Genomic DNA, 26086 nt, shown 5'->3' with positions numbered 1-26086 from the left:
ACACCAGCTGTTCCCGCTCTGCTTCTCAACCAATCCACCCCTGCAAAAAAAGCCTGAACAAACCCTGTAGCTTTCAAGAAAGTACCTGCAATGGAAAGTGACTGATCTCCACGAACCTCCAAAGTTAGTTACGAACGTGGACAAAGGGGAAGCCCACTTCTGTGGCTTGAAAAGGTACGGTAGTACCTAGAGAGGCCATCTAAAAGCCAGGTTTAAGTCCCAGAACAGATTGCGCTACAGAAGTTGTCTTAATTTCTCCTCCCAATTAATGAGCTGTGAAAAGGACTAGGAAGAAGAGAGGATACCCAATCCAAGAGGCCTAGAAGCAAAGGTTTTGGAGAAAGAAACTGCAGGACAGCAATGAAGGACAGAGTATCCTGCACTGGCCTGACCTGACAGACTCACCTGGAGCGTACTCCAACACGGAGAAGACTTCTCCCTTGGCACTGGTGAACGTGACCCCAGGCTTGCCTCCACTCTGCTGGCAGAGCACTGGTGTCTCACTGGGCCACTCTGACCTCACTGGTGTCTGTGCCTCTGCTTTTTCTTCTTTCTTCTCTGTCTCTACCATGGCTTCCATCTTCTCCTCCTCTGCAATAGCCACATTATCCAAGGTCTTCTTTAGATTTTCCTGCAGCTTTTTAATATCGTCCAAGAACTTCTTCTCCCGAGTGGGTTTTTCCAGCTCCACAGTTGGGGAGGTGGGAGAGCCAGTCAGCAGCTGCTCCACAGTCATATTTTTCAGGCTTTCCAAGATCTTGATGGCCTCCTTTAGTTCCCGGAAGCTCTTTGGGGCTCCGTCCTTGCCAGCTTTCTCTGCAGCAAGATCTGCAACTGCCATAGCCACAGCTCCCTGGACTTGTTCCTCTACTTTTTTCACCTCCTCTGCTGCCGGCTCCTCAGGCTCTAACTCCTCAATTTTTGGGTGGTCGTCTTCCATGAGGCCATTGTCTGTCTCCCAGCTGTCGCTTTCATCCTCCCACTCAGAGGATGCCCCGCTGGTGCTGCCGTCAACAGAATCGTAGTCCGACTCCTCAATTTCTGATTCGATATTGTATAAGTGCTAAAGGAGAGCAGAGTTACAAGAGATTTAGTCTGAAGCACAGAGTTTTCGTTGTTTTTAAATGCAAGTCAGTTCTCCCTGTGAAAAGGGAGCTTCCACCTAGGATTGGTTGGGCTGTTTCAACCCCTTCCATCTATACAGGGTGGGCTGTGTTTGATCCAAATAATGTGCTCATCAATGACTGGAACAGATTATCAATCAGCATAGCCCCATCCTCCACCTTTCAAAGCAGGGCACTGGGGGAAAACTAGGGAAAGTTCTAGAAGGGCTGCAGTCATCCCAGTGGCTGGGATCCAGCCAAGGAGAGCATGCAGGTGCTGAACAGCTACCTGGATGCCCCAGGGTTTCTGAACGTAGAGCTAGTTCAGGAGGTATGGGGTATCATGTGTGGAGTTAGTATTTCTGGTCCTGCTTCTGCACCAGCAACTGTGTTGGCACAGAGCCCTGGTTTGGCTGCCTCCACACTCTGTGCCTTCCACAGAGACAATGCTGGAACCAGGAAAACATTCCCACACCAGCTTTCTTCTTCTGTGGCACACATCGCTGCTTTAGCTGTTGTATGTCACTACTGCTTAAAATTCAGCTGGGACAATGAAGCTCAACCCAAGTTGCTGAATAAGCTCTTACATAAAACGCTCCCTTCCTCTTCACTACTGGAAGCTGAACCCATTCACACTCTGTCTAGCCTCACCTGTTATAATCATGCTTTTGCACATGCTACATCCCTCACAAAGTTCCCCTGCAGAGGCTTACAGACATACTCCAGCTACGAGCTGCAGCATAGAAGCAGGTGAGCAAGAACAACTTTGTAAGGCTGTGTTAAGAGTTTCAAGATGGAGCTTTTTATCCACAGGCTTCTGACACTTGAATGATGGACCAAGAATCCTCTTAATCTTCTAAGATATGACCCCAGAGGCTAAAGCACATGGACACCCAGTCATCTTGTCAAAGCCTTGAATTGAACCAGCACTGTTCGGCTAGTCCTGTGCCACCCAGAGAGAGGCAGCCAGCAGGGGTTAGTTGGGTTCAACACGAGTGACTGCAGGCAGGAAAAGCCATCAAAACTCACTGCCCTCAAAGCTAATCCAAATCTGAGTCGGAAAGTTAATTAGCTAGTTATGCCATCTTTATTTTTAGAGCTGAGAAAAAGCACCCAGACAGCTTGTCTCTGGGCACATGGACAGGCATTGATAAATCACGGTTTTACCAAGTGATAATTCACACTCCTGACATTTCCCCAACTCCCATAATTACGCAGATGAGCAGAATCGAAGGGACTGGCGTGACACAGCAGGAGCTGCTGCAGAGCCCCAGCACCGCAGTGTGAGAACAGCCCTTTGTGGAGCACACATCAGACCTCCGATTGTGCCTGTGATCCAAGCACATGTGACAACAGGGGGAAGGGAGACAGCAGCCTGCTTTGTAATGCTCTAGCCCACTGCCATAGTGCAAGCATTGACTATTCTAGTGTAATTAATGCAGAGCTGCTTGGTTTAAAAAGAAATCTTGATCAAGTGCTTTCTACTTGCAAATGCATCTCTGCAGCCGAGGCAGCGGTGTTCTCTGCCACAGTGACAGAGATGGGAACCTACAGAAGCAGGTCTTCTCTTATCTTTAGGCTGTCTGCCTTAATTTGAGGCAACAAGGAGGAGAGACATGGGATGAAACTGTACGTGGAGTAGTGACTAAGACTATAAGACGGTACAACAAAAACCTTAGAACAATGCAGAAGACAAATCAATGGGGTTAAGTGGATTAGTGTGGCTATATCTATATTTTTAAGTTTGCACACAACTCCTTTCCCTCCCCGGGAAGAGATTTGGGTCTGATCCCCAGGTTAGCTAAGGTGACGACAACTTGTGGCTCTAGCGTAGCTTCTGGACGAGCTTCTTTAGCCAAGGAAAACACTATGGTGCCATTTCACAAGCAAGACAGAACAAGCAATCGTCTTTCAGTAGTGCCTTAGTTGGGCAACGCAGTGAACCCGGGCTCAAGTCAGAACTGATGATCCCTGAGCTCTGCAACCCCCTCTGCAAAGCAGCAGGTGCTGGAGGCCAGGAGCTGTGGTCAGAGCTGTGAACATGCAGCACAGCGTGTGAAGGGAGCAACAGTCTGCCCATACTTTCCTATTCTCTATATTCAAGAGAAGTGATGACCAATTAGTTGCCCAGTCCTGACAAAGGAAGGATTTTCTTGGGCTAAGAGAATTGGGAAGCCACCCTATCATATGGGAAGGCACCAATAAACAAAGCAAGATTCCCTTACCCAGTGAATCTCTCTGCACCCAGGATTTAAACCCAAGATTTGTCAGCTAAGAATTACAGGGATATCGCAAGCTGGAAGAGGACCTCACCTGAGGCAGAATGATAGTCTTGGAGTTATCAGCCCACACCACTTCCACTTTACTGCTGACATCCACACGAGCCACCTGTCCGACCGAAGGCTGTGGAAACAAGAGCAGTTGGTCAGTCCCTTTTCTTTCCCAGGCATTTCAGTGCAGAGCCAGGAAGGTTTTGAGAAACAGATATTCCCCAGGTTGGAGACCCACCTAAAGCAATGCTTGCAGCCTGCCGCAGAAGTGGCAGGAGCCATGGGGTCCCATGCCAAGGGGGAGAAGAATCCTACAGACAGGGTTTCCGTGAGAAACCTCACAACGCTGCCAAGGAAATGGGGAAAATTCTCCCCGGCAAGGAGGAAAGGATCAGGGAGGCTGGACTGGCAGCAGATCCTGACTTCTGATCAAGACCAGGGCCACTGCAGGGCTGTGGCCTCTCCACAGGCAGCAGTGCTGGGGCTGTGCCAGCAAGGGGACAGGACCTTCCCCGGAATGGGGCTGCCCTCTAGTGGGGTGCCAACAGCCGGCCCCCTGCTCCGACACCCCGCACCAGAGCCTCCCAGCACCTTCTCCCAGCAGAGAGAGTGCGGGCATGAACACACAAGTCACTGTTGGCACAGGGTGTGCACAGTAAGTAGCATCTTGCACTGCAAGAAGGTTATTTAGGTCAGCTGAGCAAGCTCGGATGTGTTTCATGCTGCTGAAACTAGAACCGCAATAAGAGACACACTATACCTTTTAACCCTTTTTAGGGTAGCAGTCTCAAAAGCTGGAGGTCTTCCCTGCACAGTAAGGAAGCCTGTTTCCTAGCAAAGAGCATATTCTCTACAATATAAATTGTTCTCTCTTTCTCCCCAGGAGATCAACCAGCTTAACAAAATTAACATGAACATAACTCAGATGAAAACCAGAACCCCAGTCTTCTGTTGCCAAGTGAAACTGGTTTCATGACAAATCCACCTTCACTATTGCTTGGGAGCCCACAGAATATCCTCATGTTAGAAGTTACTCTGAAATCCTAAGCAAGGGTTTTAATAAAAGCCATCAGGCACATGTTCGATTCTTGTCTCAATTTTGTTCTTGTTCTGCTATAGACTGTCACCAAGGTCAAAGGATTTCAAGGTTACACCTCCACCAGACTTGCAGATTTGATATGTTACTCATGACAGCAGGGAACACTGATACAAAACGAGCAAGCTAGGGAGTTCAGGACATTCATGTGGGGCCTAAGGCCCTCCTACTGACTCCTTCAAGTGCCTCCACTAATACCTGGTGACAATGTCCTGGTGACATAACTTGTGCCCAGAACCTACCTCATCTTCCTTAGCTGTGGCTCCATCCGAGTTGCCAATGCGAATCACAATGTCGGTAGTGCGGAAGCGAAAGTCTGGATGATCAGCAATATCATACACGCTCACATCCTCCTCCTCCCCGATCAGCTGCATCGGAGACAGAATGCGAACCCGTCAGCCCCAGGATGCTGCACTGACCTTCAGAGCATGCCTTCAGCACTTGAAAGTACTTTGTGTTACTTTTTGTCCATTTTCAGTTGCTCCAACAGCCTGCAAGGGGCTGCTAACGTCCCTTCTTGTCACCTCATCCTGTAGCACATCAATCAAGGCACAACAATGAAAGGGAAACTGATATTCTGTCTCATCTGCTCACCCTCACCTTTACTTCAGGTTCCACTTCACTATGATCGAGACATGCAAGACCATTTTATTCCATTCTGAACACCCAGATTTCTCAAAAACTGTTCAGTGAGGCCCAAAGAACAGCCTTTACTTTTGAAACTAAGGCAACAAGAGGTGCCTGATAATAAGCTTGTCATTTGATGGAAACCATCTTTCCTTTAATTTCTCCTGGAGAAGCACTAGGAGCCCACGGATAATGAGAAACGGGTAAAGTGGAACACAACCCCAGGCCAGACTGATGTTCTGTTTCTAGATGTAAAGGGCCCTACTCAGTTATGACAATGTGGTCTCCCATCTTAAGGCAGACAGCAGTACACCAGATTTGAGGGGGGGACTTGAAACACACATCTCCAACTAGACTTTAGTCCATCAAGGATCTCTAAAACACAGCGTTTCTATAAGCCCCGAGAAAAAGGTATTGGGCTGGCTGTAAGCAGAGTGCCTGGCAGAGGTAAGCAGGACAACAGGCAATAGACTGATTCTCTTTCCGTGAACTGGCAAAGACATGGAAAGGAAAAATTCTCATAGTGAACTCAAGAAATCAACTGTCTGTGACCACTACAGCAACAATCCTCATCCATACCAGAGGCTGATGTTGATTACGGGATGTAAACCCCCTGCTTGGTCTTCATTGCCTTGCAGGCATCTACAAACATGCAGCGACACCACCTCTAGCTAAGTCTCCCAGGCCCGAAAGCACATTACTGTTCCCATCCTCAAGGACAAACTCCACCGCAGAGCTGACTCTCAGGCTTATCTGTGTTTATCTGTGAAGTTCATGCTGTTCTGCGGCTGCTTTCTCTTAGCTGGTTGCAACAGGCACCGGCTCATGCACTTACCTCCACATCATCTCCACTGGATTTCAACTTGAACCACTTCACCACACAGGTACGGCCAATATGGTCACCAGACTGCACGACTCCATACAACCCGGGGTCCTGGGAGCTCTGAGCTTTTGGTTGCAACGGCAGGGAAGAAAATAGACAAGTTAAGCGGAAGAGCACAGACTTCGCACAGCAACCGAGGCTGTCAGCTCCCAAGCTCTCACAGCTGAAACCTTCCATTTGTGAATGGCATAAGGAAAAACAGTTCTTCCTACACAGTCAAAATTGTACTCAGCTAACAAGTTGCATTTTAACAGGGCAGGGAGCGATGATAAATAAGATTATATTGCATCGGACTGGGTGAACACATTCACTTTGGGACCACTTTCGAGCTCTGTCACCAAGAGAAAACACGCTGTCACCTTAGCGCTCTGCTCTCCAAATTAGCTTCATACCAAGACTGTCGGGAGTTTCTGGACAGGCTGGCCAAGAGTTCCCTGAGAGCAGCCCTGGCTGCAAAGCTCTTCATCTAGAAACGCACCACCCACAGCAGTTTTGCTCCTCTGGAAAAATGGACAACAGAGGTGGAAGGCAGGCAGGATGCAGGCAGGCATACGTGTGCGTATACGTGCATCGGGGATCCAAAGCTGAGCCTGGACCACCTCTCTATGCCTGGGGTGTTACCCAGCACACTGGTATCCAGATACTTTTCAGATTTATCTGGCTGACAAGGTCCACCTCCGGGCATCCTTAGCAGGGGGATACAAGGAACTGCAGGCATCCCAGACTGCTTGGAGTATGTTTGTATGTTTGACAGACACAGAGGAACACAGATTCCCAGAGGCCGAACTAGAACAGCAGAGCTAGAGCTGATGGATAACTAGTTTCCACAAACCACGTCTAACCCACAAAACCAATCAAACTATTAGTCATCAGAAATGACCACACAAAACAGCATTTTTTTTTGCTAAGCCAGCTTTCCCTCTTCCCAATCCGACAGTATCTTGTGCTCCCCACTGTTGTGGGTCTATCCCTGCGAGAACAGAAGAAGAGGAGCCGAGTGCCAGATGGCATGCCATCAATATTTCATATCCAAAGCTGTAAGTCTCCTTGAACTTGTACTGTGACCCTCACTAGTGTCACCAATTGGTTTGGTGAAGAAAATGGATGCAAGAAGATACCTCTGGATCCCAAAACCCTCCAAGGAAAAAAAAGAGGGTCATGATAGGTAAGCCACACAGAGAAAGCAGGGAGAGTTGTTCCATTTCTCCCCTTACTCTGCGAGAGAGCTCAGAGCCATTTGCACTTTCAAGGAGAAGGTGGGCCACCTCTACTCTGCAGAAATACTGAGAATCCTAGCTTTGTTCCTTGGCATTTAATCTTTTCACATCTTGCCTGTTGTCACAGTTCAACCCTGGTATTTAAATAATGGTTCTCTGCTGACATTCATGTTAAGTTACCTGAATCACTGTCTGTTCCTTGTTAGGCTCTTGTGCCTACCTCAAGTGAGTAAGAAGGGCTACAATGTACATTAGGAGATCCAGATTGAAGAATACTTCACAATTAAGAGCACATTTGTTCCCTGAGGAGAGCATTGTTTTGACACCCAATACCTCTTTTGTCCACCACAAAATCCCCAGGGCAGAACTCGTTGTTGTCCAGATGGTGGACTGGAATCAGCTCGTTGGAGCGAATGTTTGTCTCCACAGTGCCATCCTGCCACATCACATCAGCTGAAGTCATCGTGGTCACCACTTCTACAGCAACCCTGGGAACACAGAAAGGCAATGAGTTACCAGAGGGAACGTGCATGAGCGCAAACAGAACATGATGCTGCCAACACAAGGAATCAAGATGGATCTCAGCAACACAAGGGCACACATATCAGCAGGCTGGGAAGCAAGTCAGGAAACCCCATCTAGTCCCAGCGGAAGCAGCTACACAGCAGGTTTTGTTTTGACGGGTTCTCAATCACTGCAGATGTTACGTTGCTGCAAGTCTACATTGCAGGAGGACTTACTTTCCAGGGAGCTGATGCTGAGCTCACTTTTATTCCTAGTGGAGCAAATTAACATCTACTAGCACCCACTTTCTATCCCTGGCAGAAGCACAACAGGCACTTCAAATACTTTGAAATTTAAGATCTTCTCCACTGAAGCACATTCTAGCCTGGCAGCTCTGAGGAGTCTTTGAAGCTAGGAGCATGGGACTGGAAAGGAAAGATAAAGCAGCATCCATCTCAGCCCTTCCAGAAAGAATAAAAAAAAAGAGGCAACACATTGAATGTGGGTAAAGGAAAAGGATTTTGTTTAAAAGAGACAAGTCTCCTTCCCAGCTGTTCAAACACATACATGTGTGTCTCTGCAGCTCAGAAATGAGACCCAAACATGCAACAATGGACCACATGCTGGTACTCTGCTGCGGAGCTTGACAGAGTTGCTTGAAGAGACAAGTTGCTTGGGGGCAGGAGGAACAGAGCTTCAGTCTAGCTGGACAGGCTTTTCTAATGAGCTCTCCACCATTTTCCTGTCTCCTACAGCACAGAACAAATTGAATCCCATGCCGATTTTAAATTTTGTCTTTGTTTTGCTGGCCAGGCCTTCCAAGACATAACACAAGTGCTGCATTTATGTTGGTTTCAAGTCAAACCATAAAGAAGATACAAGAGGCAAATACAACTGTTTTCTTCCAGTGCTGTTTTTATGAATGTCAGAGAAATATTTTTAAGTCAAAATAATATGAAGTTTCTAGTAGGGCCAGCACTCAACAGCAGAAATTATCAGAGAAGGAAATCTGTACCAGATCAAGTGTGGTAGGTGACATGCCAACAGACGGTTCCTTGGGGGAAACGGGGGCATGTGCAGCTGAGATGGGAGAGTGGAAAGGCAGGCCACCCAAGGAAACGATAGAGTCCTGTCTGCAGTGCAGTCTATGCTGCTTCGCAAACAAAAATCACGACTTGGCATTAGTAAAAATCCCTGTATATCCTCACTAAAAAATAACCAGAGGTCTACGCGCTGCCTGGAGAGCTTGCAGCAAGTCACTAAATGATGGTAAAGCCACATGCTGAGCTGGCCCCCTGCAGTCAGAGATGCCCATGAGCTGACACATCAGATCTGGTGACTAACTGCAGCAAGCCCATTCACTTTGCATTTCTCAGCAGTGCCTGGCAGCACACCTACTGATGGTCTGGCCAGCTTCGTCTGAATATTCAAACAGCAGAGACCCCTCACACTGAGCTGTGACCACCTGCCACATACACCCCTTGAAGTACCAGCTGGGGTTTCACATTCTGTGCTTAAAAACCTGTATTTCTTATTCTCTGGCACGTGGTCATCTCTGCACAGTGTTCCAACATCTGATCTCTGCATCTCCTTGTACGGAGCTGCCCAGATCCAGCACAGGAATCTCTCGGTGTTGTCACAGGGATTTCTCCCCACTGCCTGTACGGTGCAGCAAGCTCTCAGGTTTACTAGCTAAGCTCTCCTTAGCAAAGCCTTTAGTGAAGTAGAGGCACTCAGCAGGGGCGTGAGAAGTGAAAAGTGAACTGAGAATCAGTTCCCAGGCACTCTATCATGCACTCCCATTTTTTTTTTTCCTTTCATTTGAATACTGCTCTGCTCATGTTTGTGACCTTCAAATCCAATTTCTCCAAATCCCATAAGGACTAAAGGAACAACTGTCCTTGCATACAGGCAAAGCTAAAATACCCAGACAAAAATGTGAATTAAGTTCACACCATTCTCAGACTACTGAATCCCTTGAATCCTGATAACATCACTTTTCTGGGAGGATTCTCACATATTACCTGCACTAGTTCATTTCTGATGCAGAATCTGTACACAACTAAGTAGCCCAGGGAAGCCAGCAAGACAGGCTAGCCAACTGTCAGATGTCTTTGCATCCCCTGAAAACAGTTTAAACATTCTCAAGCTAGGTAAAAGGTAAAAGCTGCTGAGATCCAGTTTTATCTAGAAATGGGCAGATACATGCAATGCTCCCTCCCCCAAGCTACTGAAATAAATTCCTCCAAGGCTCTCAAGGAGTGCGTTTTGTTCATTAAAAACCCAGTAAGTATACTGCTGGCAGACTTTGCAGATCTCTCTCCAGAGCAGGGTAAGGATAACAGAGACCACTGCAGTACGAACTCCTGCCAGCACAGACCTCCATGCGGATCTGGAGACAGCTCTGAGGATAAGCTGTCCATTCCTCCTAGCGTGGTCTATCCTCAGCCTCTCTGCGGAAGCTGCCAACGAGGTAACCCATTAGTGTCATGTTTAAGCTGTATGATCTTTATTCACCTGTCTCTTTCTCTGCATACAGAGTCCAGCGAAGCAAGAATCAATACCCCGAGGCATAGCTGAGATAGAATAGCATCAGTGTCACATCACATGGCCCTGCTTTCATCAGAAGCGGGACTGAGACCAAACTGATTTCAACCAGGCCACTGCATAGTTATCACAAGACTACTAAGGGGTGTTCTAACATAATGCACACCATCATCCTCCACCCAAGCTGAGGAAGTGGTCTACATCTGAAAACTTCGATAAGGGATATTTTGGCAAGTATACCTGGGTTTGGAAATCCAGCTCACCTGTCTCCTGGCTTAAACTCTCGTGAAATCTTGGTCTTCTTCTTCTTGTGCTTCCGCTTCAAGTTTTTGATGGAAAGAGGTATGCTCTTCTTGCGGCCAGTGCCGCTGCCACTCTGGGATGAAGCAGTGGAGCTAGCAGAAGAGGTGACAGAGCTAGTGTCATCAGTGTCATCAGCTGCCTCATCATCAGCATCTTGCTCCATGGACTGAAGCCGGTAGTCGGACGACCCTTCGTCTTTCAGCAGAAAGGGAGGCTGCTGCTGTCGCGCTGCTGCTCCCCCTTTGTCCTTCCCTGTTTCTTCAGGCTGCTCCTCCTTTCTCTCCCCAGGACTTGGTGCACTGTTGGAAGAGTCATCCAGCTCACACTTTGATCCAGGCTTAAGCTCTTCTGATTTTTGGTCAGCAGCTGCAGCAGACTCTTTGTCAGGGGCTTCACTGGTACCCTGAGACTCTGGGGAGCATGACATGATCTTCACTATTTGCTTCTTCAGCAGCCGCCTCACCTAGAGAAAGCAGACCTGGGTCAGACAATACACCTCTACACTCAGCAAGCTGCCAGCCAACCTGGGGAATACTTAGCTTTGTACACAGAGGAAAACAGCACCTCACGGGCTTCTGCACATTTCACCTGCACCAGAGTGTTCTGCAAACCGGTATCTCACCACCGCTCTGCTCAGGAGCAGCACTAGTCCGAGGAAAGTGAGCTTTGCTCCTTAAGGCTATTTTAAGCATGTTCCGAACGTTTTGTTATGGAAGGTCACAAGAGGCTGCAGAAGTTAATCTATGTAACAGACACAGCTATGCAGGGAGGTCACCATCCACACTGATGATATCCTGTTATTCTAGGAACACTGCTGCTCTACAGCCAGCATGTAGAAACCATAGCATGACTCATTTGGCCTAGGAAGCAAAGACTTCTTTCTTGTCTCACTGTAGCAAAGATTTAACTGAACAGTTCAGCTCCACGAGAAACCTGAGGTCATGCTAATGAAAACGACATGTGTCTAACAGTCCCGGCTGTTGGAGCACAGCAGCTCTGACACAGCTTGACCCTTGCAAGGTGACACCTCTATGTTCAAGGTCCTGTTCATGTTCTCTCATGGCATTAGCTGCACGCTTCACCCAGTGCAGTCAGACTGCGATACAAGGTGACTTCGCTGCTGGCAACAAGAAGTCATTACTCTTTACAACAACTGCTTCAGGAGTCACATTTCAGACCACATGACTACCAGGAAGATTTCTGCTTTAAAAGCCACAGTGACCAGAAATGCTTAGAGAACTCAATGCCTCCCTTGACCCCTCAGCTCACCTTTTTGGCAACTGATCCTTCACCCAGGACACAGTTCCTCTCGGGGCATTCACAGGTGATTTTTGCAGGTTCCACTTTGTCCGGGAACACATAGAGGCACCTTTCCCCAAGCTGCCTTTGGGCATGGTCAAAGCACCCCAGACGCTTTACCCTGGTAGAACAGGAGGACAGCCATGAGCAAAGAGCAAAAGCAGTAACAGAACCTAGCAATGACCAGGGCCTTCACACGGCTGGCATGACCTCATGCCAACGGCACTTCTTCTGGGGTGGCAGAAGCTAACACCACACCAAATCTTTTCCAGGCTCACAATTCTAAAGGAGGAGTGGGAATCTCACCAGGGACTGGGTGGGGATACAAAGGGTTTGGGTGGGACACCAGTCACTCCTCTCCCTCTAGCTCCCCCTCCCAGAGACAGCTGCCAAGAGACATTTGAAGTTGGCATTGTTGTTTTTTTTTTTTTGCTGTCATCTGAGAGCTGCTCTCCTCCAGCTTATGAACTCCAAGGCAGGAACCACGCTGCATTGTGCTATTATTCCTCATCTGATTTTTCCTTCTGAGTTTCATCCAGCCCATTTTTGCAGCTTCTGCCTGCAGAGGGCATCAGATGCTCCCTCAGCACCAGCCTGGGTCCAGAGCAGGACACCTTAGCTGCCTACTAGACACACACAGTTAAAAGATGCAGCCTGCTCCAGACGCAAGTGGAAGGACAAGAGAAGTAGTGAGCTGTGTGCCAGACACTGCTTTCCTCTATGCACTGGTCAGCTGGAGAGCGCTTGGAGAGGACTGGTGGGATGCTAGCCCCTGTGTTGGTAACTCAAGTGTCAGCTAAACTAATTTGGAAGGCATTCTCTCACATTTTTTGAAGATCTGGAATATACAGGCATACAACCAGGAGAAAAACCCACTGGAAACAGCAGCATTGCATCTAATCAGTTGGTAGGCACAACACCCATAGTCTGTGCAGGCCCTGGGTGCTGGGAGTGAAAAGAGGTTTTCAACTGATCTCACCTGGACAGGTTCTCCTGGCTGATTATCGTGGGAGGAGGGCTCACACTGTCAGTACCTCCAGGACAGAAGCTTTTAGTGATCCAAGTAACCTTTAGTTCTACTACCTGTACCTACAATGGAAAAGGAGAGAAGGCAATTTAATTTTTCAGAAGCTTTCCTAGACCAGTGTCTAGGTTCTGAACATTTACGCACAGGAAAGCTGCAAACTTGCTTTTGTCATTTAAGATGGCCAAGTGCAGTTTCACCACATCCAGGACCACTACAGTGCTCCCATAGCGTCGCTCTTGGCAACACCGAGAGCTTCTACAGTTTTTAACTTCAAGACAGACAACATCTGTCTGGGGAAGGAAGCTATAGTACATACAAATCAGTGGTCCAATGTCACAAAGAGATATGCTAATGGACTTGGAGCTGCTCTCTCTTTCAGCAAAGAGTCAGCAACGTTTCTCCCTTTTTGGATAGCATGCAACATTAAGTTTCAATAGAAGAGGTGCTTCTACTACCCTAACGATCAGCAGTACTGGCCTCTACGTGTATTGGCACACGGTCACCTTACAGGGTGCCGTCAGGGACCCTTGAAAAGAAAAGCCAAACCACGCTCAAAAGTCCTGTCAGTCCACAAAGAGAAATTTGTCACCTCAGAACACAGCCACAGTGCATTTGCTCTTGGAAGGTTACCATGGCAAGCTGACTCTGCTCCAAAACGCCAGCCAGGGACCATTCTGTGCAGAAGGTGGCCGTGTGTCAGCCTGTCAGCCCTTACCTCTTCCACCACCACTCGGAACTTGCTCTTTGTGCTCAGAACAGGCTTCACACCCGAGAGCCACTGCACACTGGAGAAGACTTTAGAAGGCCCGATGAGGACTTGCCCAGGATAAAAGCCGTATGAATCATCAAAGAAGAGACCCTGTGAGGGAAAGGGAGAAAACAGCACAAAGGATTCTAAGATTTAAGATTCCAGCATTTCTCTTCTCTCATTTGCGATCAGTAAGATCAACCATAAAGGTAAAGTCTGGAAGTTGCCCATCAACTAAAGCTCATTCCTCTCCTGAAGTCAGCCCAGCAGTTCCTATAGCAACCCGCTCTGTCACACATCCGAACAGGACTATGACTCAGTGGGGGAGAAGCAAAAGTACTTGCAAGAAACAAAAGATGCATATTTCAACATGAATGTTCTCAGTAACAAGGTAGCCAAGGCGGGCTGAGTCCTGGGCAAGGAGACCCATCTCTTCTCCATGTTCTAATTCAAGCACCTACAGCTTTCGGAGCCAGAGGATGCCTGCCTTCACGCCTCTGCTTGTCAAATTAAGTTTGTAAGCATTACTCCTGTCTTAAGTGGATTACTTAATATGACAGTTCTTTGAAAACAAAACAGGATGGTAAACACAGCAATTGCTTCCCTAGAGCTCTTTCCCACTTTAGAGTGACTTGATGAGCCAAAGAATCAGAATGTGGGGGTGGACAGAGCAGTTTAGGGTAGATAAAATACTGAGCACAAAACCGTATCAAGTCTTGTAATTTGTCAGAAAGGATAAGAGCAATGCGACAAGATCTAAGTCAGGTAAGTATCTAACACACAGCACTTCTGAATATGGGATCAAGAGGAACACTGGAGACAACCCAACTCCAGACAACGCTGGAGACCACCCAACTCCAGACAACACTGGAGACCAAACTGCAAGCCTCCACAGGACTATGTACACTTTAAAAGCAGCCTGACTCAAAACAAGGTATCTCAAAATTGGGTACCCAGAAGCTGGATGCTGCTACATTATCCATTTAGCAAGCAGAAAATACGCTGCACAACCCTAAGCAGCAGAGACTAAGATACTGGAGAATATCTAGCAACAGACCACACCTTTTCTGTACAGAACAAGAAAACCACAGCAGCACATCCTATTAAAACTGATATTCCACTTACTCTTCAAGAAATAGGCATCAAATTTTAACAGCAGTGCAGTTTTAGATCAAAGGGACCTTTGCTTTGAAGGCTGGGAAGACTAAGGGCTGACTGCATTGCTAGTTCTTAAGAATTACACGCCATTCTCACTCAACTCCCAACACCAGCTGCCAGGAGTGCAGCAAAGTCCTACTGATGCTGTTTGGAAGAACAAGCAAGCTGTCATCAGCCTTTGATAGCACGCAACATTAAGTTTCAATAGAAGAGGTGCTTCTACTACCCTAACGATCAGCAGTACTGCCTTCTAAGTGTGGCCTCTAAGTACTGGCCTTTGAAGGTGAGAGGTTAGATCCCATCATCACACAGGGATGATCACACATCATCACACCCAAAAGCTAGCAAAACCACGTGATTTGGAAAATGCCAGTATGGTGGCAGGTCTCCATTCAGAGAGTGTGATGGACTAGAATAGCAAGAGACACAGCATTTTACATGATCTGGAAAAGTGCTTCTAGCAGAACACCTTTTAAACAATATGCCCTTTTCCAGAAGAGGAACACTTTTGAAAGCATTAAATGGAGTAAGAGCCTTTTCAAGCGTGTGCAGCTATAACGAGCAGATAGTGAACTGCCTTGACATCAGCCATCTGACTGCATGTTATGCAAGTTGTTTGCAAAGCAAGCAGTTGGATATACTAATTGTAATACCTCCTCAAAACCTGCTCATTACTAACATTACCTTTAAGCTACATCCTGTTACACTCGCTTCAAGTGAAGATCTAGTGAAGTGTTTTTCAGCTGTCATGCATCGTTTGATTTTTAGGATTAGTAAGTGCCTATAGCTTTACCTCCTCCCTCCCTCCTGCACAAAAAGCTTACAAGATGAAGTGGATCAAAAAGACACTCAGGAGAACCAGAAGCTCACCGAATCACTGACGTGAGGACAAACGTCATAGAGCTTGGCTCCATCTTCTGTGCTCATAGAACACCTGGAAAACAGACAAGCGACACGGTCATGTTTCCAGAGCCATCCACCTCAAAAGCAAACAGCACCAAATTAACTGCCACTGCCTGAGCAGGTCTGTCCACATGCCCAGCAGTATATCCTTGAGCCTTTATGGTCCACAGCAAAACTGACTCTAGACAAGCTCTAAAAGCACTGCCTGGTATTTAAATGTTCCCTTCAGCATGTAAAAAACCAATTAAGTAATATGCAGGGTGCTGGACAAGATTTCTCTGCTGCAAAGGTCCCATTTGTTATTCACACTGACACTGGAACCTAAAGGCAATTTGGGTATACTTGCTTCAGTAATAGCTTCATTTCCAGAGTGAATTCTGGTGAGATTTCAAATGATTCATTAGGAAGAGGTTTTGAAAACAGTTACCTCATTTTACATAGCTATGCATGAGCTGGTAACAGAAACCAAGCAAGGCTTTGAATTGCACCAGTAACTGCAGGCGCTACAGATAGCGAAGTGTAGCTATTTTTCACTCCCAGTTTAACATATGCGTAAGAGCCTTCCAGCCTGGGTTAACCGAAAGCTAAAACAATCAAAGTCACAGATGCATCCACCAATCATCTGTTATAGCTCTCGCATTACTCACTTCTCTTAGAAAGACTCAGAGCTGGCTGCAGGGTTGTGGGTTTTTTTTTTTTTTTTAAAACATCAATGTCAACACTCAATTTACAAGACAGATGGGTTATTCCCCAGCTGCCAGGCCCATAAGCCTCTTGGCCCTCCACTGGTTCCTTCCTTCCCTTGCATCAGTAATAAAAGTTTGTTGACAAGACAGGCCTCAGTAACATAGTGAATGTAGTGAATTCAGAGGGCTTTAGTTCACAAGTAACTGCCTGACATGCACAAGGAACAGAATTCAGACCCTTCTGCTGGCTTTGCAGAAATAAGTTAACCAGATATTTCTTTCCATTAAATCTCTCTAGAGATATGACTTTGGATTACGTCTTCATTGAAAAAACATTCCTAATACAGTTGCGAATTAACAGTGAAAAAGGAAAGCTGTTCAATCTTGGTCTGCTTTTTCATCTTTGATAAAAACCACTAGCCTGCAAGTTCCTACACTTTCACAGACCTTTTTTTAAGGTAAGAATTCTCCCTGCATCTCAGTGAAGTTATGCTTTCCTACTGAGAAAAGGTCTGGAATAGCGATCCATCTTAAACAGCTACTTTTCTGGAGAAGAAGCACAGTTTAAAGACCAACGTGCTTTAGTTCTGGAGCACTGATCTGCTGGGATTGAAAGACATTGTCACCTTTCAGACAACAGCTTTTCCAGAGGGTGACCAATGATTCTCAATGTTTTCAGAGAAAAATGTAATCTTACTCTACATCTGAAGGTAACAGAAGCAGACGATTTAGCAGCGTGCAAATGAGAAGCCCAGCCTGCTTCTAGTTCTCCCAAAATAGATCAGGATTGTGAAACCCAAGGGGGACAGTCTTCAACAGAAATAAGTACCTGGCTCCATTGGAAAGCTTGAGGATGACTTGGTTCTTCAAATCATAGACCTTGCCCAGCCAGCAGTCATAGGCTATGTAGTCACCATACATGAAAGGCTGTGAAGAAAACAGGAAACAAGCCTTAGAAACATCAACCCTTGTACTTTGAGCCATCAAGTAAGTCCTCAGAAAATGCAGACTGGATAGCAATCTCGAAGGGATTTATGACAGCAACTGCAGATCTCGCTGTAAACCAGAATAAATGTACATTGAAGAGTTTGCTTGACAGTCAGCACATAGCCTGGATTCTCCAGTTAAACAGCTCAGCCTTTCTGGGATTTTTTCCTAGGATCTTAAACTTGCTAAGTCGCACTTGCCTCCAGCCAGTATTAGCAATTGACTTTCACTACTGAGCCTAATATTCCATCCCAAGCAGAGAAGCCTGCATCCCACTGCCCTTCCACAAGCTGTTTCTTGAGAAGGGTTGTACACTCCTGCTCTTCCTCCCAAATGACCTTTTTCTCAGAGGAAAAAGAATTATGAAATCGTATCCCACCTGGTCTCTGGAAATCACCCACCCATTCAAGAGGGAGAACCAGGTATGGTTCAGACTGTTCCAGCTCAACAGAAAGATACTCAACTCCACCCAGCATTTTTATAGCCTGTTTGAACAATAACAATACTGCAGCTCAGAAGCTCCGTGCCACTGCCATGGGGCTGCCCCAATCAGGTCGTCACACCAGCCCATCTCAATGCAGAAGTTCTCACACAATTTCATGTCAAGCTAGCCCTCCAAGTCGATTTGGTCTCTGCAATGTGATCAGAAACAGAGCAGATGGGGAGATGAGGCGATGCTGCATCATCTTCCAGGGAGGATGCTTTCAGTAAGTTTAAAATAAAACCAAGTCGCAAATGCATCTTGCACAATATGTATGCCTCTCTTGCATGTGTTACTTGGAATACAGCAACGTCCCTCCAAACCACCAAGCCCTGGCTCCCACGTGTATTTTGACTCTGTTCTCACCCAGATGTGTTGCAGGTCTTTGCTGTTGACAGGGTAGAGGATGCAGTTAGTTCCTACCAGCTTCACAGCACACTCTATGTTGACATCAATTACAGTCCCACACTGGCTGTCCTGAAAACACAAAAGAGAAAAAACAGTTATCGCCTAGGGAAGGTCCTACATACACACATACGTGCCCTGTGTACACATGGGAAGTGCAGAGACAAGTCTCAAGAGTAAACCCACCTCGTACCCTTCAGGCCCTTGTTCTGAAGGGGCATTCCACTTGACCCTGAGGCAACTCGGAAGGTGAGAACACTATAAAAGACCTGCAGTGTTTTCTTCCCAGTTAAAATTTGCAACAGCTGCTAATGCATGAGCCCAGAAATTCCTGTATCTGGTCAAATAAGACCACACTACATCAGGTGATAAGCATTTCCTTGCTTTAAAATCTGCCTGGCTCCTTGGTCTATCCAACTGAGCAGATTTCTGCAACTCCATAGGACCATCCTGCAGGTATTGCCCTGAGTCAGCAAAGGCAGGGGTAGATCATCAACCCCAAAACAAAAGAGAAATTCTTTAAAGCTGTCTGTGACTTCTCATGTACAGCCTGATTTTGCAGAACATAAATGGTCTTCACTTGCTGCCATACTAAAAAAAAAAAATAATCTGGCACCTTTAGTCAGATTTCAAGGTTTCAAGCCAGATAATTTACAGTTGGTCCAATTACGAGATGGTTGTCATTATCTCCCTCACTTTTTAGCAAAGTTTTAATCTTTTTCTGTCCCCGAGAAAATAACCCATGCTGTCAAGAGCCTTCTGGGGATAGTTTGGCAGGGAGCACACGTTGCTTACACATATGGCAGAGGCCTGCAAGGAAGGGCTGCTAACCCAAACACTGTCAAATGCGGCAGCTGCCCTGGCCTCCTGACAGCTGGGACAATCGATATTCTTATTTATTAAAGACCACAAGTCCATTATAAAAGCTGACTGAGGGCCAGCATGACAAATGCCCTGGTATCAGCAACTTCTGAAGCTGTCCTTATCTCAAACATCAAGGTCTCTGCTCCAACAGGACTTGAGCATAACACTCGAAGGGCTTATACCCTGCAAGAAGTGGATTTGTTTGCTCAGTCCACTTATAAACGTGCTGTTCTTTTGACCACATTAAGTATTTATTCAAGGCTTTCACCCAGAGCCCTGGGCAGCCCTTTTGGGAGTTCAGGAGTTAGCTGGTGCTCATCCACTCTCATCTTGGGGACTGGTAGTTAGAGCAAAGACACCCTACAGACGCCCGCAGTCCAGGATAATTCCCGGACAGACTGCTCAGCCCATTTGCCTGGCTTGCTTTCCACCTGCCTGCTGCAAGTCCTCTTCCTCACATCACACAAACCCTGCGCTCCTCAGCCCCCTGGTTCCCGAGGTGGCGGCAATGATGGGAGTGGGTCCTGCCCCACGCATCGCCCATGCGTACCTGTGCCAGCGTGGCCAGGAGAGCTGGGCTGCCAGAGCCCAAAGCAGTAGGGGCTCGTTCCCTCCAGCTGCTCCATGTATCACTCCCATTTCTTTCTAGAAAGGCTGGGAAGCAAAGGGAGCCTTTCCCCGCTACAGCTCCATCATGACAGACAGCAGCTAAGCTTAACGTAGCTTGCAGCCTGCACAGGCTGCCAGAAAAGAGCCCAGCAGAGCTGCACTGTAACTCTCACCTGAAGAGGGTTTGCCAGAACTACGCCAGATTCATGATAGCTGCTGCCAGCACGGTTCTGAGCTGTAGGATGAGCGAGGCCTGCTCAGAAGTGGCATCTGCTCAACTGAAACCCACAGCTTCTGAAGGCCAGAGCACAGCCACGCACCCTGTTTTTCCTGCAGAATAAGCTAAATTAAGTATGCCCAGTCCATCCTCTGCCCATGCTTTGCAGCTCAGGCCCTGTGTTTTAGATTTCTTAGTAGTCAGAACCAAATCCCTTGCCCTATACTGAGCATTTCACAATTAATTTTTCCTTTATCAGCAGCCAACATGACGGCAGCTCTGAGACATGATACAATCCAACACCTGCAGTTTGAGGATCATCTTGTCCCTGGGCCTAAATGCCCTCTTTTACTGAAAGAATAACAAGTAATAAAACCAGGACTGGGGTGACTGACGTACACCAATACCCTCTGCCCATTCTCTAAGTGACAGTTTCCCCACGGAGAAGGTGCCCACACCACCCTACAAGCCTGCCTCCCACCTAACACAATTGGGTGCCACCTAGTCATGGGCAAGAGCACCGGGTTTAGTTCAGCTTGCTTCTCCTTCCAGTTGCAAAACGCTTGAGCAAGCACAGAGCACCATCTGGTTAAGAAAGCAGAGATCAATGTTGTGTGCAGCCCCAGAAGCTACAGGGCTGTTGAGTCACAGCTCTCCTCCCTCACCTGCCACTGAACCCTTGTTTGTTATGAGTTTATTTCTTTCACAGTCGCATGAAACATTAGCCTGCAACAGGGGAGGAAGATTTGCAGGCCGAGGGGTTCTGCTGAATCACTCCGTGAGACTATAGCAGTGCTCAGCAATGCAGTCCCAGCGTGAAAAGTCATCAACTTGTCTCTTGTCTTCCAGGGCAGGTCTACAGCCGGAGCACAGCTCCCCACCAGCCTGCTCGAACACAACTGACCCGTCCTGTTCATTAGATGCTCCCATTAAAGGAGGGACCAAATGAAATGAGCTGACACTTCCCAGCTCCGTCACAAAAATAAATTTCCATCAACCCTAAGAGCAGAACTGGAAAAGGGAGCTGAGCAATCTTTGTTAGAAGAGTTGGTGGGTTCAAGCCCCGCTCACAGTGGAATTAAGTGCACTCCCTAGACTTTCTCCTTGTTTCTCCTGGTACCCTGACGGCACTCACCACACTGGAGATACCGAGTATTTAAGCAGTGGATGGATGGAGAATGACTCCCTCCCTTCCCCATCAGAGGCAAGGCTTTAAGGCAGACCAGCAAACTCCCATCGGAGAGAAAAGCAGCGAGCATAGGCTGCAGTCCCACATCTTCTATCTCCCATCCTTCTACTCTTTCCCTCAACGCTGTCTTTTCTAATAAGGGGGATCTTTATGCCACCCTCTTATTCCTTTATTTAAACGGGACAGCATAGCCCAGGACCCTCTGAAGCAACAAAATCCAGGTGTCTGACAGATTACAGACCTACTTCTAATCTTTCCCCCAAATTAGCACATCACCTGAAAAAATGAACTCTGCCACTTTTACCACTTCTCATCCATCTGGATTAGACTTACAGGCCCAACTGCATTCAGAGAAAGTGGTCTCATTTTATGCATTACCCCCTGAAGCAGTCTTTCCCCACATTCACTGCTCGATGAGAAGCACACCAATTTGAGTCAGCTCTCTTCTCTTGAGGAAGAGAGGATTTTGAGTCCTTCCCGCTCAAGGTTAAAAACAAGAGAGTGTGGTGAATACAGAATAAGTTCCACATTGTGCACTTGCCAGGCCAACTGGTACAGGGCAACCGTCCCACATCCTGATTTTGGCAGGCTGACACTTGCAGATTTCTATTTTAAATGCTCTTGTAATTTTTGGAATATATCTGATTACCAAGTGAAGATTTTCTTTGGGATAGAAGGGGTTCATTGTTTCATTTACCACTGACATTTAAAACATACTTGAGGGTAAGGGGGAGTATAAGTCATCTTCATATTTGCAATGCTTCTGAATAGAGAGAATAAATTGAGTTATACCCTCACCATTCCATCAATTAAAAAAATGAAGTTATCAGCCACTAGTACAAATGGTAAAGCAAAAGACAGTGTTTAAACATGCAAACAGACAATAAACAAGCGTGCAGAACAACTGCTGGGTAACGTATCTACCGATACACATGCAGCAAGCCAGAGAAGCCGATTTCTGCTCAGATGAGTATGGAAATTGCAAACAAAAGCAGCACATCCATGTTTGCCAAGACGAGAACAACTTGCTTAAAATGACTTTAAGAGCAGCATTGGAGAACAAACAGTTGAGAGGCAGGATTCAAAGCTTCCCTCTGAGCGAGAAGGATATACTACAGAGTCCAGCTGTGCCAGGTACAACAGCGTGAACAGCTGATACTTCAATTTGCTAGCAGTTCTTTGTTTTGGATAGAAATGCTTTCATAAAGCTGCGGTTTTAGTAAACTATGTTGACTCTAAATTCCCATTTCAAAGAAAAATTACATTTTTTTAAGGAAATCATTTGTTTCAGCATTTTTCAAACTACCCTTCAAGTTTTGTCTCCCATTTCTTCTCTTTGGAAGATTCTGTGAAAAAGGGGTGGGTTTACTTTTTTTTTTAATTGATAAAAAAGGCTTTGTTTAAAAAACCAAAACACCCAGGTCAGAGAATGGCCTTCCCCATCCCTGCACCAGGCTGCACACCATGTGGTGCAACTGCAGCAGTTAGTGGCCAGCTGCCTGCTTCATCACAGCCTTGGTAGCCACATTGCTGGAAGCAAGTCAAGAGAAGATACAGGCATGCACATGGCAGACCATATGGCTTAGGGTTATAGGTTAGGTGTGAGCAACAGCAAGAAATTGCCGACCTAGCTAAGCTCCTAAAGAGACCACATCTTAGCTGATAATCGATACTGAACAACGTTCCCAGTATTTCCTACACAAAAAAACAAATCCACACATCTCTGATAAGCACAAGTGCTGTACAACTAGAACAGAATGACTAGGACTTAAAATAGTATGCAGAAAGAGTAAAAGTAACAATTACAGGCTGCTAATCAGTTTTCTGTAGAGCTAGCTGTGGTAGATGCTTCAGCGGTGTTGAGATTTGCTGTATTTCTGGGAGAAACTGGACAAGATGGTGCTTACTGTAGATTGAGAGGCCTCCCTGAAAATATTTCTTCTAAATTCTTTACCACAGCACACCAAAAGGCACGCAGCGGCAATGTGATCTACCTCCACTCCAGCCTCCCCGGGAGAGCAGGTCCATACTCCCCACATCTTGGAATGGCTTGATTTAAAACTTAAAGGGTGGCAGGACAGACAAGCTTCTTGTCTCATTACCTGACATTATCAGGCTCGCTTGCTCAGGAGACCTTTGCAGATATGCAACAGCAGAGAGGCAGCCTTATCAGCATTTCATTTTCAAAGGATGCAGCTAGGTCTATCAAACACACTAAAAATAGAACACGCTCAAAGCATTACTGTTCAGTTCCATTCAGGCAATTTGGCAATGTCTTAGAAATCCATGCAGCAGTATCATGATCGAAAAGGGACAAAGAAAAAAGCACTTACGCTGGAGCTCATATGTCTGACCACATCTCGAGGGACCACAGAGCGATCTTCAAGCTTCAGCTAAGGGAAGAGAGAGATACTGGGTTTAGTGATCCCAGATGATACTTGGTCAGAAATAACACGACAAATACAAATGCACAGTATGCCAATCCTCTGGACTGAGAAGGTTTTCTGCAGAGGATGCTGAGGCACTTCCACACACAGAGTTAACCCTCTTGGCACCTTTGCAAAATCTAGTTGACAGTTCTGAAACACAGCAGCCAGGCTATCTGTCCACGACTGTGCTCTAAGTCAGCAGACACATCAAAAACAGTGCAGACATTCTGACTTGTTCATCACTTCAAGTCTCCCTCTCCTCTTCCTCTGTCCGCATCACTTCCTACCCACATCCAGTCTATGTACTAGAGAAGACAGAAGATATGGGAAGAGGCGCATCACACCACAGTTCTGTGTCTCATCCTGCATGCTTTTCACCCAAGATACCCCCAAATATCTGTGGAAATCCTGATTGGCCTGGAACATTTTAAGCAAGGTACTGTACAGTGAGAAGTCTTAGCTGGCAGAGGAATTGGTGCCAAATTCACTGCAGCAAGTGCCTCCCTTGAAGAAAAGGGAAAGAAATGGCTGTCGCTGCACTTAGTAGCCCCCAGGTCTATGCAGGTAACACAAAACATCGATAAAAGCATGGATAAAGTCAAAGCACTGCTCATACTCCAGCTCCTGCTAAAACACTTGCTGGCAAAGAGCTAGTGCTGGCAACAAAAGATGCGGCTGGACCATCATTACATATTCTACATCAGTTCACACAGAGTTGTGGGCACCAGCAGTCATTACCGGTAAGGGGAGGTATCACTTGATGAACGTCCAGTGATTACTGGCCAGTTAACCAAGTGATGTCCTTCCAAAAGTGGTCCTTCATCAGGCTGTTTCAGCGACCTCAAGACTACCTGCAGGCTATTTCGTGAAGCGTTATCAGCAAGCTCAAAACTACAAAATGCAGTTGCCATCGAATACACTAATACTAAAGTTCTACACGAGGGATAACGTCCTAAGCTTATTAACAGGGAGGCCACAAGACTGAACTCTAATTTCAGGCTTGCTCAGCCTCACAATAACTAAGTTATGATTTCCTTCTGCTGAACAGGGAGAAGTCTTATCTGCATTTCAGTGGTCGAGAACACATTTGCATTGGTACATCATTCTGAGCCCTGCAAATACACTAGTTACACACCACATGTTTCAGGAAGCACCATGTGTACGTAGTATCAGGGACAGCTTCTTTCACATCTCACTTTCAGAATCCACTTCTCCACTACTGCCGCATTCTTTGCTTTTCCTTGTTGATCCCCAGCCCAAAATCCACTGTGCTTTGTCAGCACTTCATCCTAACCCATACCCTGGCTTACAGCCTGCTTTACTAAATTAGACATAAATCTATAATCCAAGGACAGGATCCGGAATAAAACCAAAGTACCTGAGTATTTATTGCCGTCTTGATTGCACGTTTCAGTAAGAGAGGAAGAGAGTCAGCCAGCTAGGCTTTTAGACCCAACTTCTGGAGTCAGAACTCCACCGGAGTGGGAAACCTGAAGCCTTCCACAGCCCATTTCCAGGTTGTGGAAGGATTTTGGTCGCCTCCCACATCCCACCAGGGTATATAGATAGACATCAATTTTTATACAGCTTTCTAAAATTATTTTTTAAAATAAGTACTGTGTAGATAGCCTCTTAACACCCAGAAGCAGGCAGCAACATTCACATTCCAGTAAGTACTCACGCGTAAGCAGCAGTTTGGGTATTTTAACTGGAGTTCTCTTGCTGCAGAGCTCTGAGTGTATAATGATACTTTCATTTCAACATGTATTAAGGCAATTTAATCTCTGACACATGGTGTTTAAATTGACGCATTACGTTTCAACATACCACTGAGCCATACCTCTCTGTTCTGTATTAAACACTGTCTGAAGAACCCAGACTGACAAAATGATCCAATGCTACCTGGCAGCAGCAATATTTGTGTGTTAGTCAACTCTGGCAAATCAAAAGTTGTAAATGAATAGCTTTCTCATTTTGTGATCCTTCCTGAAGGACATAATCACACAAATTCCAACCTAAATGATTCTATGATTCTATAAATTCTTTCCAGAGCAACGCATGAAACTTTCTCTGCAGGGGAACTACATTTAACCTGTTTTCAGATCTCTTGATTTTTAAAGGCAGCGCAACTATTTTCAGCTTCATGTGCCAGACCCACCTGCCTCAGTTGCTAGGATAAGCAAGCCAAGTAGTAGGCAGAATGCCAGCATCAACAATAAATACTTAGCAGGTCTGTCATCACACAAAAGACTGTCAAAACCCAGAAGAAACCCAACCAGAGGAAGCCAGAACGGCTGTGGATGAACACATGACAGTTCAGTCATTCCTCCTCTCATCTGTTATGCCCTAAGTGATCATCGGCCGAAGCTCAGCCCCCACGCTCAGCAGTGAGGGAACTCAATATTGGAGAAGCACTTTTTAAATAGGTACTTAGAGCTCAGTTGCTATATTTACTTCTATGAAAGTCAGTATTAACATGAGTAGTTGTACAGTCTAACCATGCACCTTGATAACAGCCCCAAGAATGAGAAATA

At 46.4% G+C, this 26086-nt stretch overlaps 1 protein-coding gene across 1 annotated transcript in view; it reads right to left on the bottom strand.

The window, feature by feature from the left end:
• UBE2O (ubiquitin conjugating enzyme E2 O) overlaps positions 1 to 26086 on the bottom strand; it is a 66745-nt gene that overhangs the window by 7929 nt on the left and 32730 nt on the right. Inside the window, exons 2-14 of the mRNA XM_059828280.1 lie at positions 23457 to 23516; positions 18206 to 18316; positions 17201 to 17298; positions 15653 to 15716; positions 13592 to 13735; positions 12829 to 12938; positions 11820 to 11970; positions 10511 to 11013; positions 7530 to 7684; positions 5932 to 6044; positions 4712 to 4837; positions 3417 to 3506; positions 406 to 1063 (exon numbers count right to left, since the gene is read on the bottom strand). Of these exons, the coding sequence (XP_059684263.1) occupies positions 406 to 1063; positions 3417 to 3506; positions 4712 to 4837; positions 5932 to 6044; positions 7530 to 7684; positions 10511 to 11013; positions 11820 to 11970; positions 12829 to 12938; positions 13592 to 13735; positions 15653 to 15716; positions 17201 to 17298; positions 18206 to 18316; positions 23457 to 23516 (2383 nt within the window). The remainder of the gene's footprint in view (positions 1 to 405; positions 1064 to 3416; positions 3507 to 4711; positions 4838 to 5931; positions 6045 to 7529; positions 7685 to 10510; positions 11014 to 11819; positions 11971 to 12828; positions 12939 to 13591; positions 13736 to 15652; positions 15717 to 17200; positions 17299 to 18205; positions 18317 to 23456; positions 23517 to 26086) is intronic.

The sequence above is a fragment of the Gavia stellata genome, chromosome 22 (genome assembly GCF_030936135.1).
Source record: "Gavia stellata isolate bGavSte3 chromosome 22, bGavSte3.hap2, whole genome shotgun sequence".
NCBI classification, from domain to species: domain Eukaryota; kingdom Metazoa; phylum Chordata; class Aves; order Gaviiformes; family Gaviidae; genus Gavia; species Gavia stellata.
Note: the sequence above shows the minus strand (reverse complement) of the source record. Positions and strands in the feature narration are given on the sequence as shown.